At 32.4% G+C, this 14,231-nt stretch overlaps 1 protein-coding gene across 2 annotated transcripts in view; it reads right to left on the bottom strand.

Annotated features, from left to right (window-relative positions):
- The window catches only part of LUZP2 (leucine zipper protein 2), a 498,752-nt gene that overhangs the window by 116,549 nt on the left and 367,972 nt on the right, over window positions 1–14,231 (bottom strand). For both annotated transcript variants that reach the window (XM_066251151.1, XM_066251149.1), the window contains exon 6: window positions 4,811–4,873. In XM_066251151.1, coding sequence (XP_066107248.1) covers window positions 4,811–4,873 — 63 coding nt within the window. The remainder of the gene's footprint in view (window positions 1–4,810; window positions 4,874–14,231) is intronic.

Raw genomic sequence — 14,231 nt, 5'->3', positions numbered from 1 at the left:
GACAGATGACTGAGGTTCTTAAGTGAGAATGTTTGAAACTGGGTCAGCTCTGGAAACACTGGGAAGCATGATCATCATTTGCAGTTCTTACCCCCACCCAAAGAATTTTAGTCAACCAGGCATGGCCAGCACTCTAATTTAAGATGCTAAATATATCTCTGTAATTGTATGCTTCAGTTTTCAATGCTTATTTCAATTATTTATTAAAGTAAGATTAAATAGGGATATATTTACATTGACAATCAAATCTGAAATAGATATATTTTTAAGGAGAAGGTAACAAGCAAATGAGACGGGAGCAAAGGAAAGCACTTAGAGTGGTACGGTGCTGAGGTGAAGGGTATTTGCCCTTCAGAAGGATGAGCTTTTAAGAGGACCATTACAAATATAAAAGTGCTTTATAACAGAAAGCTCTCTCAGGTTGGGCTACCACATTAACATATGTTCTTACAAACCACAGATTATAATACTGCTTCCCATTTTTTCCAGACTAGACCCAATATCAAAGATTCTAATTTAAGAATCTCAGTTTTTTGTCTTTCCAAGCTAAGATTACTGGCTTGATTCTTCAGTAGAAGAAATAGAACATAAACAAATAATTATCATAGTCACATAAAAAATGATAATTTGAAAAAATAGTTGTATGAGAATATAAAACAGTACAGCCACTTTGGGAAAAAAATTTGGCAGTTTCTTATAGAATTAAACATACACATACTGCCTTATAGAGCAATTCTTTGCTCTATAATTACCCAAGAGAATATGTTATATATACATAAATGTTTACAGTATCTTTATTCATAATAGTCAAATGTTGGAAAAATCGACATATCTATTAGCTGATGAATAGTAAACAAATCATGATACATTCGTGAAATGTAAAGCTAGAATACTGCTGAGCAATTTTTTCTAATGAAGTAAGTACTGAAACCTTTAACAATGTAGATGGATTTCAGATGCATTACACTATGTAAAAGAATCCAGTCACTAGAAGCTAAATTTTATATAATACCATTTATATGATACCGCACAAAAAATTATGAACAAAAGGAGAGGCACAACAATTAGGTTAGTTCCTGACACGGTCTGGGAATGGCTAGTGAAGATTATAAAATAGCAAAAGGGAATTTTTGGGTTAAAGGTAGTGTTGTACACCTTGAATACATACATTGATCCAAACTATTAAAACTGTATACTTAAATAGAATAAACTCTATGTAAATTATATCTTAATAAAGGGCGATCTCTCTTTGGGGGATGGGTATGCAACAGAACTAAATGACAAGATAACCTGGAGATGTTTTCTTTGAATATGTGTACCCTGATTTGTTGATGTCACCCCATTAAAATAAAAATTTATTTATAAAAAAAAAGAGGGGGAGAAAAAAATAAGTTAAGGAATTTGAGGGTATATCAATTCATTCTAAGTTTTCTTTACTCATTTACAAAAGATTGTGCAGTTAGAATAATTTACAATCTACCACAGTCGCTGTTGGGTGACTCTTATAATCTAAACCACCTTAACTGACAATCTGCTGACTGCATAAATATTTTTTTCATTATTAAAACATCTCATCTTCTATATGACTCAGTATTTTCACACTTGAAGACTCCATCAATCTATAGAATGTCAGCACTGCAAGTCATGAATAGTGTTGGAATCATCAAGTGGTTTGAGTCTTTTTTTCCCTCTTAAATAAAGGCAATCCCTAGTTAGCTTTTTAAAGACATATGACTCCTTTAAAACCATGTTAGACTTTTTCTGTAGACAAGAATTGAATTACTTAATACAGCCCTGAATTTTCCAACCAGAATAACAGAAGGTATTCTCTCATTATAACTTCATTTTATCTCTCTCTCTCTTTTTTTTCAAGTTTTTGCATTACTATAAAAAAATTCAATTCTATTCATCTGTGATTTGAAATGTATTAAATATCTAATGCCATCAAAAAAAAATTCATTTTTAAAAGTGGCTGGCCATAGTACATGATAAACACAATACCCTCATTGTACTATGATATACTATTAAACTCTGCTGATATGAAGTCCTCTTTAATAAATAAAGTCCACTCTTATATTTGAAATGTTATACTTTTCCAAGCATTTGTTGAATGTATATGAGTCTTCCACTGAACTACCTGCAAGTCTACAGGGTCTGTTTTTTTATTATATTCAGAACATTTCTACCATTAAAGGTAGTAGAATTTGCAAAGTGGGAGACTGTGTTATAATGCTGTTATAATTTCTAAATCATTATCCAGTGTTGGAAGGACTATCAATTAGAGTATAATATTGAAAGTGTTGTAAATGATACACTGTTACCAGGTTTTCAATTGGAAACACACTTTTTCACTGACATCCTTATCCTGAGCCAACTGAGTTTTGCAATCTATTGAATCAGGAAGCTGATAAGAGAAAACAAAAAAGAAAACAAAATAAAAATGATAAAATAAGGTAGGAGAGCAGTAGAGAGGGAAAAGGGGTGATGAGAGGGAGGAAGGAGAAAGGATAGAGGGGACAGAGGAAGAGAGAGAATGAGAGAAACAGGAAGCAAGAGAGGAAGGGAGGAAGAGTTTGACATATTAACAATTCAGAATTATGCAATTAAACTCTATATCCAGAATCAGCAAGGGTTTGTGGTTTCTTAAAATCTAGGAAGGTTCTATCTCCTAAAAAAGCTTCCTCTTTTTCTTGATATGGTTAATAAAAGTAGAATGCATGAGATAATGCATAAGACGACAAAGAGCCATCAGTGTGTGCATGTGTTTGGTACTGGCTCTTAAGAACAAAACTCACACCCGAGTTTTAAATCACCCTTGGACTTAAACTACTACTTCTGGACTCCACATTTACTACAACTTTTCTCTTTCTCCCACAAAGATTCGCAAGTGACTAAAATAATAATGTTTAGACATAACATCTCTCTTTATTTATATAAACTTTATCTCCAAGATACTTCCTTGTTTTCATAACTATACTTAATTTTGTGCTCCTGATTTCAATAAAGAACCATTTTTATTATCTTTCTCAACTTCAAATGCACAGTTGATTAGCATTTTCTTCATGCCATTGCAATTTGCTGTCCAGAGCTCATCTATAACCAGGACTGTCTCTTCGGAAAACACACTTTCATTTTTTCTCCAAAACTAATATTGACCAATATCAATTGAGAAATTATCACTACAAATGGTGTGTATGATTTGACCAATTTCACTTTTATTCAACACATTTGATGTTCTATATTTTAGGCCTCAGGACTCATTTTAACCATTTTGAGTATTCACTATTTTTACTACAAACTTATACTGAATGCACAATATATAATTTAAACTTTTTTTTCATAACTTGGATTCATTATTAAAATATCAATTTTGTATTAAGTAGTAATTTATCCAGGAACAATAATAAAATCCTACATTTCTTTTTTCTGCACTAAGTGAATATAAACAGCTATATTTCCTGATTTTAGTTATGGTTATCTAAAAACTTTTTAAGAAATTTTGTTCATAGTTATCACTTCTCTGTGTCTCTATATAACTGTCTCCTTCTAATTTTTAATGAGTTAAAGAGCAAAATCCTATCTAAATATCTGATGAGAATATGCAAAGCAAAATAAGTACATTTTGAGTGAGTGCATCTTTATTGTGTAATGCACATTTATTTGTAACCCAGTTTACACTAACTGCTGTCTTTTAGCTTGTTGGTATCATTTCAAAAAATTAAAAATCAGTGGGGTACTCTTCAAACAATTGAGCTATTGCTATATTTTAGTAATTTTAAGTATGCTAATGATCTTAAATGTAATTTAAGTGTTGGACCTGTGAGTCATGATGTTTTCTCAAGTCCACAGAAAAAATAAAGTTGGTGATACTGATGATGATTATTATGATGATGATTGTAATTATTCAAAAAGGAAGATAAAGAAGGTGGGGAAAACAGGAAGTCTTTGATGAAACATTTTAGCTAAGCTCATTTTTCCCTTTTAAGGACTATTGTTTAGTTTGAGATATGTGCCACTACTTCCTAGTAGGACTCCTGAAAAGCAGTGCCTGTGTGTCACCAGGTAATCTTTCCTGTCTCTCCTGCTAGAATTTGATAATAACAAGAAGAGGTCTTAGAAAGAAAGGTTTTCTGCATATGCATGAAGTGATGGGGTTTCACCAGCTTTGTGCCTTACATCAGATTGTTAGGAATAAAGCAGTCAGTTTCTAACTTGTGCAAGCCACTGTTCTTGGTCTACTCAATCTGCTTTTCCTTCCCCCTTCCTTCACAGGTATCAGCTAGACAGAGTAGTATGAAGACTCTCATGTCTGTTCCTTATTATTCACAGGTTTTCCACTAATAAATCTTGGCACAAGTAATCTCATCCTTGTGTGTGCTTCATGGAGGAACCAACTAACCCAATGACTCTGGTCTCCTCTCTTGAGGTATAAAGAATCAGTTACTATTGACATTGTCACTATTCACTCATTTCTATCACTAAAAATTACTTACTCTCAGCTGCATTTCTACAACGCTAAATCAGAAAGCATAAAGTTTCAATAGATTTGAGAGATCAGGATACAGGAAATTGATTTTAGTTAAGCCTGGATCAAGCATAATAACTTTTTGCCCCCCAAGAAATGCATGATATTTTTTTTGGACATACAATATTAAAACAACCAAAAATATCCAAAAATTTCCTTCACTCATTCCAATGTTTTCATTTATGTTAGAATGAGAAAAAAGTCACCAGATGTCTAAGTTTGAAACAATACCTGGCACTAATATTGTTTCTATCCAGTTGAAATGAGAAGAGAAAATGTACTCACCTCTTCTGCACGGATGCCACACAGCTTGTTTCCTGACAACAGCTTGTTTTTCAAGCTTTTATTCTGAGGAAAGAAACATAGTTTTATTGCTAAAAAGGGATAAAATATTAAGAATTCCTTTAAATAAATGTCAGCAGCATTGCATTTTTCTATCTCTTGTTCATGAATAAGTCCTTTATGATAAGAGATACAATCGATTTAGATAAAATAAGAATTGGTAATACAGTAAAAAGACTGTTACTTCAGTTAAAATTTGGATGTATTAGCATTAACATATTCAATTAAAAAATGGAAATTTATTTGGCCTTATATTAGCTTCCATTTACATTTTTATATGTTATTTTATATAATCATTTTATAATTTTAGTTTCAAATCTGCATTCGATGCTGATTTCCGAAAGCACCCCTCTGAACAACTAACTTTTATTCCTAGCGTCACCTGTATGCTGGTCACCTTGCACCTTGCTGTAATATAACCACAGACCCATTAGGGTCGGCATGCTCTTTAAAGAGCTAGTTTTAGAGTCCTCGCATAGTCCTGACACCAGTTCATTGCTCTCAAAAGGCTTCTTGACACTCGGAAACTCTTTCTTTTTCCAGGCCTCATAAGTGTGCTGCTCTCTGTGCTGTGTCTGGATACAGACAGATCAGTTAACCTTTGAACTTCTCATTTTTCACCTAAATTCTTAGATATATGTGCATTACTTCTGCCATGAAAGCCACATGTTCTTAGCCATCTGAATCTAAACCCCTTAGAGCTTTTCAACTATATCTGTCTCATACACTCAAGCTTTTAGTCTTTGACCCAGTAGTACCCAGACTCCTTTTAGAGAGGCAGCTAAAGAAGAGCAGGAAACCTGGTAAAACTCACAGGATTTTGACACCATAATGTCTCTATAAGAACAGAGTGGGATGGCGATATCCATCTCCTGCATGACTCTAAGAGAGTCACATTTGATGAGCAATGTGAACAAACTGAACTTTTATGCAGAGTGAATGAATAACTGAATAAATGGATACCTCAGATTGAAGAACTCTTCAATCACAAGTCTCATTTGATTTGGAGCATCTTTTTCTATTTTTCATGTCATGCAAAGAGTTCAGAAGAATCCTTTGTAAATTTTTTTTCCTCTTTAGCTATTAGTTGAAATTCTAAAACACTCCTTTAGAATTACAGTACCATAAAATATTTTACGCACATGAGAAGTTATCTAAATTCACTCAAATAATGTCTTTTTGAAAATAGTTGTACACATCATACAAGAAAAAGATTATGGTTTTTAAAGAGACTAATAATATGCATTATTTCTATACTTAAAAGCTTGTAAACTACAATAAGGGTACCCATACTATGGTTCTGACTCTGCTGTGTTGTTTAGATTGTAGGTTAAACAATCCCTACTTTTATTTCTGTTTATGTCTATGATGTTTTTGACATATACAATCTTAAAAGTTTTTGTAAAATGGCCCATTTTTCCCTGTTTATTTCTATTGTTTTGTATAGAAAAATTTATCTTCAGAGATTTGATACTCACATATATTTCATCTTTTTATGGTTATATTGTTTCAGTGGGAAAACTGGTGCAATTCAAATAAAGTCTGTAGTCTGTTAATAGTGTTGTATTAATGTTAATTTATTGGTTTAGTAATTGTCTGATCACTCTCCATGGAGTTACATTAGAGGTTTTTGGGTAAAGGTACATGATAACTCTGTATTAACTTACCATGCTGTTTTCTGTAGGGGGGGGGAAATATATATATATAGTTAAAATATCTAAAAATATAGTTTAAATATAATAAGTTCATAACTACAAATTGAATGAAGCACATCTAATAGAAAGCTGTATGTATCAACACAAAGCATCCACACTTGGTTAACTGTATTAGAAATTTTTATAAAATTAATGTATCTAAGAAATATTAAATGTAACTTATAATACTCCAAATTTGCATCTTCATTTAAAGCTTTTCTTTCTTTTTTTTTTTTTTTCATTTGATTCAATTCTAAGGAGAGAGGTAAAACAGAGACTAAAATGTTATTTCACTGAAAATATTTGCTTTAGACTTGAACAATGTACTTGGATTGGCACTGGGCAGGCTGCATCCTCAACATGGCTATCTCTGTGGGCATCCAAAAGCAAGCAGTGATTATATTATGTCCATAGTCTGCTCTGGCAGCGGGTAATTCTGGGCTACTGTGTAAAGCAATATGTTTCCTTTAAGGTAACTATTATTTCTAGAGCTCAAGATTTACATTATTTCACTACCTTGAAACATGTCCAGAACTGGGGATAATTAATTCTAATCACCTACCATGGGGTCAATGGTGGTACATAAAGAAAACTCATCAAAGTCCATGCTGAGATTGTTCTTAGATGGCATGTTCTTGAGAAACACGATGGCACAGAGCACTGGCGAGAGAATACTGATTCCCAGACAATACACTGATTTAACCTAGTGCTATACTTCTTTAATTCCAGGAAAAAAATTATGGCTTGATATTATCTAAGCATTAAAAACATAGTTTTAACAGTTTTTCTACCTTGCAAACTAAGGATCTCATCCAGATCAAACTTAGTAATATTTCTCTAAGATTTAAAATAACAACTTACACAGGTAAGTATACCCACAATGCCAGCATCCAATTATGATTGTGACTCATTTGAGGGGATATAAATAAAAGTAGATTAAGAGTCATCAAATGTTTAAATGTCTGCTCTTTTTGCATGTCTCGTTTCCACAATCTCTTCTTCTAATAGCCATACCCTGATTTTTCTTATGAGAAATAATTTCCATGCTAATTCTATGTGGCTTGTGGGACACCAACTCTGCACATTATATCAAGGAAAAAGAATAAGACTCAAGCCCAGCCAATTTAAGCCTTGGTCCAGATTTGGTAAAGTTACAAAAACATTATTGATGAGACTGAAAAAGAAGCATTTAATTTTTGAAATTTAAGAAAAGATGCTGAGGGTCATCACTAAATCAGAATTTATCAGAGAATCGACCTAGCATAGAAAAAGAATTTTTGGGTATATATAGAGAAATACTAAATCCTTTTGATGTCATTGGTCCCTCTTCTCTACAAGTATATCCAAGTAACCAAGTTTACATTTAATACTAATTCCATGGCTTATTAGAACATGGGCAGAAGACCAATTCATGTGTTTTACCTTTTCTGAAAAGATCTTGCTTATTACCTATTTGGGTAATTTGTACCATTTGATATTGTATAAAATTTGTGTAGATTAAAACAACAAAGAAGATGTGATACATATATTGATATATAATAGAATATTATTCAACCATAAGAAATGATGACATATTGGCATTTACAACAACACTGGTGGATCATGAGAACTTTATACTGAATAAAATAAATAAATTAGAAAAAGCTAAGAACTGTATGGCTTCAAGCATAGAAGGGATATAAAACTGAGACTAATGGAGATAGGTAAGTGAAATGGTTAACAGGAGGAGAGGATTGTGGGGGAGGAATGGGGAAGGGTGTAAAGAGGGACAAATATATGGTGACAGAAAATGATTTGATTTTGGGTGATGGGTGTACAGCATAATCAGCAATTCAAATACTATAGAAATGTTTATCTGAAATCTATATATTCTTATTGATCAATGTCACCCAGTTAAATTTAATTTTCTAAATTTTTTTTTAATAAATGCCCCTACAACCTTCTTGGGAACCCAGTTTGTATACATCTTAGCTGTGTCTAAAAAATGCTATTTATTATTTTATAATATTCATATGATAAAACTCAAACTCAAATCTGATAGTAATAGAAACTGTGTCTTAACAAGTAATACATCTGCTTAATCTAGTTCTAATTTTTGCCTATGAACTTTACATCTTCTAGTATATTTTACATGATATCGCAAACTCAACAAACATCCTGGGCTGTAAAACAGAAATAAATTTACACCTAGTATATCTCTATAATTTTGCTATATGGAAATGTAAAAATTCTGAAATTATTGTGAGTCTTGACTTTACCCTGGTGCTTTAAAATGAGCTTAGGTGCTAATTGGGATTTTTGTTTACAAATAATAGAAACTAATAATTGACAAAACAAGCAAAACATGAATTTATATCGTGAGGATTTTATTTAGAATAAAGAGAAAGCCCGGGGAATAAGACTCAGAAGATATTTAGGAAGCCAGTGGAGGAAGGATCCATAATTATAAGACAGGAATAGAGTTATTGTGACAACTAAATGAGAGACTGTAAATCACTGCACTTAATTACAAGGTAGAATGATGAGGTCTCAATGAATTTCCAAGGTGCAAGTCAGACCCTGGGAACGCTTAGGACTGTCAAATATAATAAATTATGGAAATGTGTTTATCACATTCTTTTCTGGATTTCAATAAAATATACCTCTGCTGCTATGCAGCTGAAAACATGTCAATGTGTTTAACATGCAATTAAATGTGAACCAAAAGGAAAAACACCTGCAGTGGTATTCAAAATAAAACCAGAGATTGCTGTGTCTCACTATGAAAATCATCTCCTACTTTAGCACTTTCTAAAACTGATATGCAAAAACCAGTACATGTGACTATTTGAGATGCACATTTGTTTCCATTTAAATGCTTTCTGAAAATACCAGGACAGTGGGTGTGCCTTTTGAATAGTCATTTTGCAACTGGAAATCTTATATCCTGTATTAAAGAAAACAGTAGAATTTAGGGGTAATATGAAACATAAATGTTCTTCTTCTAATATATTAGCAGGCCTTATGATATTTCAAAAACTCCCTGAGCGTCCTCAGGAAAGGAATGAGATAAGGGACTGAGATCTAAACAATGAGTGTTTGTTTTATCAATTTTTAGATGAAATTTTTCACTGTTTAATGTTTGTGAAATCATGATATAATCTACAACATTAGATCCTGCTCATGTTGTGTATTTGTGGTTCCCCCGATTGCAAAAGAAAATGTGTTTTAAGTCAGACAAGCCACTTTAAAACTGATGAATCTTTAAATTTAAAGATTGTTATTCTGAAGTTCTTGTTTTAAAATAAGAGGTAAAGAGGTCAGTCAAGGGACAGTTTCTCCTTTCATTTAGAAAAGCTTAGCTGTCAAGAAACTAGGGAAAATAAGAAATGTATATACAGTATGCCACATAAACAAAAAAAAGGAGAATTTCAAAATGGAGGAAGAAAAATTGTCTATGAAATAGCTTCAAATTGAAAATGGAGAAAAAGACCAATGGGAATCAGCCACCTATCTGTATTACACCATAAATGCAGAGCTTTTAACCACTGACATACATTTAGTCCAAAAAAGGCTTAAGGACTTTCTTTTTAGGATCACAGGAAAATAATGCAGGTAGCAATAAAGATGTTTTCTTGAAACAAAATATTTGCATTAACATTTTTCTAAAGAATCTCCTTGTTTAAATATAAGGCTATGATTTAAAATATATATAGACTAATTTCTACTTTAATAAAAAATATATTTTTACAGAAAGGTTTAGAATTGAGTAGATGTGACAGAATCATTCATTCTATAAGTATTTAAACAAAGCCCTCAGACAGCCACACAATCATCCCACTGATAGCAGATAGCCATTGCCAACTTGAATCTAAATTGTTTACAGGTGTAACATAAGTTTTACAAGTGCTCAAAGATTTCCTCATTGAGGTTATCTCAGGAAGAGGGTGGATCTCATTTATTAGAAAATTTAGGAGTGTATCATGAAAGTTTCATTTTAACTTAGCACCCAACTAGCTATACTATTTAATGAAAATAATTTAACCCTTAGACACCCAGTGTCAACATATGTGAAATAATGAAGAATGCCAAGATCAGCTCTTAGGTTTCTTACAGCTTCAGGGTTATTGTTCCACCAGTGACAAGTGATATTAGAGACATGAAATAATGATTTTTTTAAGTCAGTTAAGATATAATAGCAATACACCTCAATTCACTGACTAAACTAATTAGATAGTCTGTGTTCTGGTTAGCCTCATTTCATACCTACAAGATAGCTTTTCAAATATTATGAAAATAATACAATACAGTGGCTGTATTTTTGGGACAGAGCAACTGTACATGAGTCCTAATTTTATAATGTGTAGTGACCAACTTAATGGGGTAGATGTATTAATTGAGGTGATATAAGCAAAATGTTTATAAATAGTGAATATCTAAAAAAGTTCAAATTATGGTTTGGAATAAGGAAGAAAAGTATTTACAGATAAAAAGCATGAGTGCATTAATATAGGTACATTGGTGGAAAAATCAACGATGGGACATTTTGCTTTACTTTCTGACATGAAGTAAATATGCCTATTTTATAGGTATACACAAAAATAAAATAGAATTTCTTCTCTGAGTGCCTCTAACTATAGGCGGGCCTAATCAGCACTGATTCAAAGGCCAGTTCTTAGTAAACAGTTCAGTCTGATTAATGTCACTCACTTCATTAGAATGATACACTTCTTTTTATTACAGAGTGATTTGGATTCTGTCTGACTTAATGAGTAGAACAAATTGAGTGGTGCTAAGATGTTAGCACTGGTTAGTTAGTTTCTTCTGAATATCTGTTCAAACCATCCTTGAGCCTGATTAAAGCTGCTGACAACAATTATTTATTTATTTATTTATTTATTCATTTTAGAGAGGAGAGAGAGAGAGAGACAGAGAGAGAGAGGAGAGAGAGACGGGGGGAGGAGCTGGAAGCATCAACTCCCATATGTGCCTTGACCAGGCAAGCCCAGGGTTTCGAACCAGCGACCTCAGCATTTCCAGGTCGACGCTTTATCCACTGCGCCACCACAGGTCAGGCGCTGCTGACAACAATTAAAGATAACTGTTTAGTATTTATTGTGAAACTAAAGAAGCTCAGATTGATCAATGAAGAAGATTGAAAAAAAAATAAATCCTAAAATCAAAATGTGCTTTATTTAAGGTCAAATACATCTGCTATTACCTTTTCCTTAAGCACGAGTTTGTTCAGTCCTATCTGGAAGTTTGCTCATGTACCGTTAGCATTAACTATTCTCCCAGTATTCTTTTCCTGCTTATTTAAAACTTAATCATTGTGCCACAGCAGTTGTACTCAAAGTGATAGGGCATGCTGTGAGAAGAGCAAGACTGCTGGTTCTACGTAGACTTTTCCTCTGAAAGAAAGTTTATTTTTGCATGTGAATGATTAAATTGCTGTTGGAGAAAACATCTGTGTGCAGAGTGCATTTTGAATGCATTGGAAGAGGCAGCTGCTTTCCCAATGACACCAGAGGACCTCATGGCAGAGTTCCCTCTCTCCACTTCAGTTTTGGCCTGTAATTGTGTCAGAATATTTACCACTAACATTGAAGCCTTAGTTTTGATTTGATTCATTTTATCATTCATTCATTCAGTCTTCAAATATTCAGTAAGGACTCCAGCAACCCATGTACGGTGGATAGAAAAAGACATGGTGGGTACAAAAACATATTAACATACAATATCAATGTTCCACCTTATATATCATGAAGGGCTGCAAATTAAAATAGCAATGAGATACCACTACACATCTATTAGGATGGCAAACGTTCAAATTACTGACACAACCAAATGCTGTGAAAGATAGGGAACCCCAGGAACTCTTCCATTCACTGCTGGGGAGCATACAAAAGATTACGGCCACTTTGGAAGGCAGTATAGCAGTTTCTTATGAAACTGGTTATACTTTTACTTTATGATTCAGAAATTATATCCCTTCATATTGACCCAAAGGAATTATAAACGCAAATCCAAATAAAACCTGCATAAGGATGCTATAGAAGCTTCATTCAAGATTGCTAAAACTTGAGAAGAACCAAGCTATCTTTTAGTAGGTGAATGAGTCAGCAAACTGCAGTATATCCGGACAATGGATTTCTATTCAGTGCTAAAAAGAAATGATTTAGCAAGCTAAGAAAAGACACAAGGTAAAGATACCTGTACATCACTAAGTATAAAAAGTTAATCTGAAAAGACTACATACTGTAAGATTCCAACTATATAACATTCTGGAAAAAAAGTAAAATTATGAAGACAGTAAAGGAATCATTCTTTGCTAGAAGTTTGAAAGAGGGGGACATGAATAGGCAGAGCGCAGAGAATTTTTAGGGCAACAGCCCTATTTTCAGAGAAAATGGTGGATGTATGTTATAAATTTGTCAAAGCCCACAGAATATACAATACAATGAGTATACCTTAATGTAAGGTATGGACTTTGGGTAATAAGAATGTGTTAAACTTGGTTCATTGATTATGATAAGTGTATCATTCTTGTGTGAGACTGATAGTTGAGGGGACTGTAGGTGTATCGAAAATAAAGAATATGGCTATCTGTACTTTCCACTCAGTTTTTCTGTTAACCTAAAATTACTTTGAAAATAAAATCTACTAAAACAAGCAAATAAACTTATTCAATTTTATTAAAAACAAAATAATATCTGACCACACAATCTATAAAACAATAGCCTGAAATAATTGTATATTCACCATTTAAACCAGTTGTACTGGATCTCCCACATAAAATATATATTCCTTGAAGAATATCAGTATGATTGTATAGAGAGATGAATATGAATAAAATTATTTTTTAATTTATAATAAAACTACCTTAATTTTCATAACTTTACACCATGAAAAACTCTTTGAAAGTTTCTAAAGTAGCAAATTAATAGTTAAGAACTTAAGATCTGTTGAAATAATGAACTATATTGCAGAGACCATAAATTAAACTTTATTTATATCCTTTTTGATGTTTGCTAAAATAACAAAAAAACAATAAATAAGCACACTAAATTAAAAAAACATTAATAATTTTCAAATTGATATATTTTTAAAAATGTACATATTTTTAAAATGTACATTTTAAAAATTAATACAATTGTGTTTGTCTTTTATTTTGGTATTTATAAAGTTTTCATAAAATCTGCTCATAAGTTTTCATAAAAATGCTTTTAAAAGCACTTTATTGCAGTTGTCTTTAATGTCAGCAAACATTTTCTATTTTAATTTATGTTTACATTAACATTTGAGCGATTATCTTCATTGTATGGTTCAAAATTATGACTCCTGCTTCTAATATTGTGGTTCTAGGAAGACAGAATCTGTATGGTGAAGAAATAATATTTACCTTTTACAAAATATTTGAAACTATCTTATTTTAAAATCAAATTATGGTCAACCTTTTCTAGTTATTCTTCCTTTTTATCCCAAATACACACAATTAAGTGCTCCAGCTTTCATAGTAAAGAACTCATGCAAAAGTACACCCCATCAACTTCCTTACACATGACTCACCCAGTTTACTCACCTTACAGACAAGACAAATTCTCAGATCTAGCTTTATCTCTTTTCCATTGCACAAACCTCTCTTGCTAAAACACACTTTACAAAACTGTATATATATTTATATTTGCAAA

This window comes from Saccopteryx bilineata, chromosome 1 (genome assembly GCF_036850765.1).
Source record: "Saccopteryx bilineata isolate mSacBil1 chromosome 1, mSacBil1_pri_phased_curated, whole genome shotgun sequence".
NCBI classification, from domain to species: Eukaryota; Metazoa; Chordata; class Mammalia; order Chiroptera; family Emballonuridae; genus Saccopteryx; species Saccopteryx bilineata.
This window is presented reverse-complemented; position numbering and strand designations above follow the sequence as displayed.